This window comes from Malurus melanocephalus, unplaced genomic scaffold (genome assembly GCF_030028575.1).
Source record: "Malurus melanocephalus ecotype Western Australia unplaced genomic scaffold, MMel_1.1 scaffold_766, whole genome shotgun sequence".
NCBI lineage: Eukaryota > Metazoa > Chordata > Aves > Passeriformes > Maluridae > Malurus > Malurus melanocephalus.
Window position 1 is genome coordinate 85,976 of NW_026623998.1, and position 4,669 is coordinate 90,644.

The 4,669-nt window shown below is 55.7% G+C and overlaps 2 protein-coding genes across 2 annotated transcripts in view; one reads left to right on the forward strand and one right to left on the reverse strand.

Moving 5' to 3' along the window:
- Positions 1 to 137: 137 nt before the first annotated feature.
- PSMD7 (proteasome 26S subunit, non-ATPase 7) lies at positions 138 to 2,782 on the forward strand. Its single transcript, XM_057384981.1, has 7 exons — positions 138 to 147; positions 301 to 468; positions 725 to 817; positions 1,066 to 1,163; positions 1,435 to 1,515; positions 2,071 to 2,162; positions 2,288 to 2,782. Exons 1-7 carry the CDS (start codon positions 138 to 140, stop codon positions 2,730 to 2,732), a joined length of 987 nt encoding a protein of 328 aa, XP_057240964.1. The 3' UTR covers positions 2,733 to 2,782.
- A 936-nt stretch (positions 2,783 to 3,718) lies between these two features.
- Positions 3,719 to 4,669, reverse strand: part of WWP2 (WW domain containing E3 ubiquitin protein ligase 2) — a 31,196-nt gene continuing 30,245 nt past the window's right edge. The window contains exon 23 of the mRNA XM_057384980.1: positions 3,719 to 4,665. Coding sequence (XP_057240963.1) covers positions 4,566 to 4,665 — 100 coding nt within the window. The 3' untranslated portion in view covers positions 3,719 to 4,565. The remainder of the gene's footprint in view (positions 4,666 to 4,669) is intronic.

Below are 4,669 nucleotides of genomic sequence, written 5' to 3' on the forward strand. Positions count from 1 at the left end.
CCCGGGGCCGGGAGGGAACGCGGTTCCTCCTCCTCCCGGGTAATTTGGGCCTAATTGCGCTCACTCCGCCGGTGGCGAGCGGCTTTAGAGCCGAAAAGAAAGCCCCAAATGCCGGGAGGTGCCCGAGCCCCCGGTGGATGGCCCCGGGTTCGGTCGCTGCTCGCTGTTCGCAGCCCGTGTCGGGATTGTGTCCCCCCTGAGTGACACGGGCCCCTCCCCGGGGACAGGCTGTGGTTTGAGAGCACCGGAACGCCCTTTGGGTGCTGTAAACACAGCCTTTGTGGCTGTAAACACAAACAGTGATAGCACAGTCATCACCCACCCACACGAGGGAGGGGTCCCTGCTCCCCTCTGTGACAGTCGCTTTTCATTTCAGAATAGGAAAAGTGGGAAATCAGAAGCGAGTGGTCGGAGTGCTGCTGGGYTCCTGGCAGAAGAAGATCCTGGATGTGTCCAACAGTTTTGCAGGTCAGTTCAGGTGTCCTGCCCTTCTCCAAAGCCACGGAATTTTGTGGATGGATTGTGCTGAGGTTTCTGAAGGCACGCTGGTCTATCCATGTACAAATCACCCCATTTCCAACAACAAGCRCAAATTGTTGTGGACACCCCTAAGTAAACCTCACTCTCCTTTAGTGCCAAAAATACCCAAGCCCAGAGCATTTTGCTAAACATTTTAATTCCAGAAGCTGGATTCTTACACGCTGGTGTTTTGTTTTATTGCCAGTACCTTTTGATGAGGATGACAAGGATGATACCGTGTGGTTCCTGGACCATGACTATCTGGAGAACATGTATGGAATGTTTAAGAAGGTCAACGGTGAGTTGAGATTGTCTGACARTCCCAAAAACTTTCAGGGCTGTGGAAAAGGGAATTCATATGRATCACAGAATCCTTGARATTGGAAAAGACCYGTAAGGTCATCAAGTCCAGCCTTGCAATCCAATTCCCTCTCCTCCACACGGATCAGACTCTCCCCCTCAATCTGCCCACCCAGTCTCTGTCCAGGTCTCTCTGCTGGGGTCTCYCTGTGGTTCTGATTCCAAATCCTTTTTGTTTTTGCTCAGCCAGAGAAAGAATCGTGGGGTGGTACCATACGGGCCCAAAGCTGCACAAGAAYGACATCGCCATCAATGAACTGATGAAGAGATACTGCCCTAACTCTGTAAGTGGGGCTGCYTTTGGGGTTGTTCTTCTCTCTTTCCCTGAAAGGGGCATCTGGGAAGCCTTGGCCCCCGTTTTTTTTTGCTGGTGACACAAGGTGGCTGTGAAGTGATTGAGGCACTGGGATCGGGAGTTTTTTGAATCATTGTCTTGGTGCCTGAGGTTACCCCTCTGAGCAGCYTYGTGCTTGTGCTGAGRAGAGMWGRSYTSRKTTWTTTTTTCCTATTCTTTGACCGAAATCCAGTTTTCTGAAGGTTTTCTGTCTCCCCCAGGTGCTGGTGATCATTGACGTGAAGCCGAAGGACCTGGGGCTGCCCACAGAAGCCTACATCTCCGTGGAGGAGGTCCATGATGTGAGTGTTCCCCGTGTGAGGTGTCACAGTGTCACAGTCACTGCTGGGAGCACTGGGAGCCTGTAACTTGTGGGTGTCACTGCGTGCGGGTGCTCCCAGCTGTGCCCAGTCATTGTTTTTCTGCCCTGAGCACCTCACTCCTTGCACACAAACAACACCTAGCAGTGAGTCAGCTGCGATTCTTGCATTTAGGTTAATTCTGGATGTGTATAAAATATGGGATCCTTTTGCCTTTCTGAGGTCTTCACTACAGAGCAGGAGCTGTTCCCCCAAAATGCAGTGAGGTTGGATCAGACAAGAGAGAAATAATTGTGATATTTAGTGAGAATTTCCATTGCTCTCCCCTGGGCACAGACAAGCAAAATGCAGAAATGGGAAGTTACCCAGAGCAGGAGAGATTGCTGGGGCAGTCGGTGACACTGATTAAATCAAGGACATCCCAGCCAGAACTGTTCCTCTCAGATTCCTTGTGGGCTGTCCAGGGCTGCTTTTCTGGTTCCATTGGTGCAATCCCTGATCCCCTGGCTACAATCCCCCTTTTGTGTGTCTCTTTAGGATGGCACCCCGACCTCCAAGACCTTTGAGCACGTGACGAGCGAGATTGGTGCGGAGGAGGCTGAGGAAGTGGGTGTGGAGCACCTGCTGAGGTGAGGGGGTGCTGTCCTGGGGCACTGCCCGAGGAGCACGTTAAACACAGCACAAACCCCAGGAGTGTGGATCCCATCGTGCCCAGCAGGGTGAGGCTCTAATCCCAATTCTCTCTGCCTTTCAGGGACATCAAGGACACCACGGTGGGCACGCTGTCCCAGCGGATCACAAACCAGGTCCATGGCTTGAAGGGACTGAACTCCAAACTTCTGGACATCAGGAGCTACCTAGAGAAAGTAGCCCTGGGCAAACTCCCCATCAACCACCAGATCATCTACCACCTCCAGGACGTCTTCAACCTGCTCCCAGATGTGAACCTGCAGGAATTTGTCAAGGCCTTTTACCTGAAGACCAACGACCAGATGGTGGTGGTGTACCTGGCCTCGCTCATCCGCTCCGTGGTGGCCCTKCACAACCTCATCAACAACAAGATTGCCAACAGGGATGCTGAGAAGAAGGAAGGACAGGAAAAAGAAGAAAGTAAAAAGGAGAGGAAGGATGAGAAGGAGAAGGACAAGGACAAGGAGAAGACTGATGGCAAGAAAGAGGAGAAAAAGGAGAAAAAGTAAAAGGTGTAGGTTTTTTTTATTTGTAAATTAAAAATCTTGTAAACTAAATTCCTGGATTGGGGTTTTGTGTGCCATGCTCAGCGCTCAGCTTTTTCTCATCTGGGCAGGGCTGGGGGGAGCCATGGGGAGGGTTTTGATTTGATTTTATTTTTATATAATAACAACACTTTTCCTTCCCCCAGTGTGTCTGGGAAGGCGTTGAGGCCTCGGCCCACTCACACTCCACTCTGAGTGAGTGTGTTGCCATTTTCCAGGGCTCATCCATCGCCATCAGCCCAGCTGGTGCAGCACAGCCCTCCCTGCATTTCTCTGGCCCTGTGGCACAGGTGGGCACAGCTGAGCTGCAGGAGGCTGCGAGCCGAGCCTGGGGTGGCACTGGGGCTGTCACTGCTGGCTCAGAACGAGCAGGGACAAAATCCATGGGATTTGTGATCTCAGAGCTGAGCTCCAGCTGCCCCTCATGGCCCTGGAGCCCCAGCCCTGCACAGACCCACCCTGGGGGACACCTATGGACGGGGGACACGCCCAGGGACAGGGGACACATGGACAGGGGACACACGCATGGATGGGACACACACACGGACAAGGGACACACATTAATGGACAGGGGACACACACACGGACAGGGGACACACGGACAGGGGACACACKGACAGGGGACACACACAGTGACAGGATACACACGTGAACAGGGACACAAACAGGGGACACACATGGGCAGGGGACGAACCCAGGGACAGGGGACACACAGTGACAGGACACACACGTGGACAGGGACACACCCACTGACAGGGGACACACACGGACAGGGGACACACACATGGACAGGGGACAACACATATGTACCAAGGGACACGCATATGGACAGGGGACACACGGAAAGGACACACAGTGACCTAGGACACCCAGTGACCCAGGACACGAACATGGACAGGGAACACACAGTGACCCAGGACACACCCAGTGACCCAGGACACACACACACACGGACAGGGGACACCCAGTGACAGGACACCCAGTGACCCGGGCCACCCGGCTCCAGCACACAGGCACACCTCGGCAGCTGCTTTGTCGTTTATTGCACTGGAAGCCGCGCGGAGCAGGCGGGGCTGTGCAGAACCGGCCGGTTCCCAGCCCGGAGCCGTTGTGGGTCCCGTCCCCACAGCCCCGGGTGTCCCCTGCACGCACGGGGACGGGCAGAGGTGGCAGCCAGGTGGCCTCGCCCTTGTCACAGCCCAGCCGGCAGCACAGGAACACAGGGAGTGTGGGCAGAGCCCRGGATCCGAGTGAGGGCTGGCAGTGCCCAGGGCCCGCTGTGGAGCACCAATTCCAGCAGAAACCGCATAAATACAACTGCCAGGGGCTGCAAATCCAGAAACGCTCAGCCAGGCTCTGGCTCCAGGGGCTGTCCTGGTGCTCAGGTGGGGCACAAGAGCCCCTCAGAAGCATCATTGTGGGGGTCCCTGTTGCTGAGTGCAGGATAGGGCCCCAAAGTCAGTCTGAGAGCCATTTCCCCCTCACCTGCCACTACTAAAATGCCATGAAAAGGCAGAAAACACGAGGGTGAACAAGAGCCTGTACCAAACACGTGTCTGAGGAGGGCCGGGGAGCTTGGTGCCCCTGTGCTGCCCCCCAGCCCCTCTGTGCCAGCCCTCGAGAGCCCAGTGCCCGTGTTCTCCCCGTCACAGCTCGGATTTCCTCAGGGAGGGAAGCACAGCCCCGCTCCCCCAGGGCCGGGAGCAGCAGCCACAGTGTCCATGGTGCCTGCACACCCCGGGGAGGGCTCGGCCCTGGGCACCGGCCGGCAGCGCTCGGGAACGCCCCGCAGCTCCTTCACTCCTGTCCGAACCCTTCCGTCTCCTCGATGGCGTAAAGCAGCTTCTCCTTCAGCTGTTCGTAGCTCTTGTAGGGAGGGAGATCCAGGCGGTTGAAGCTGG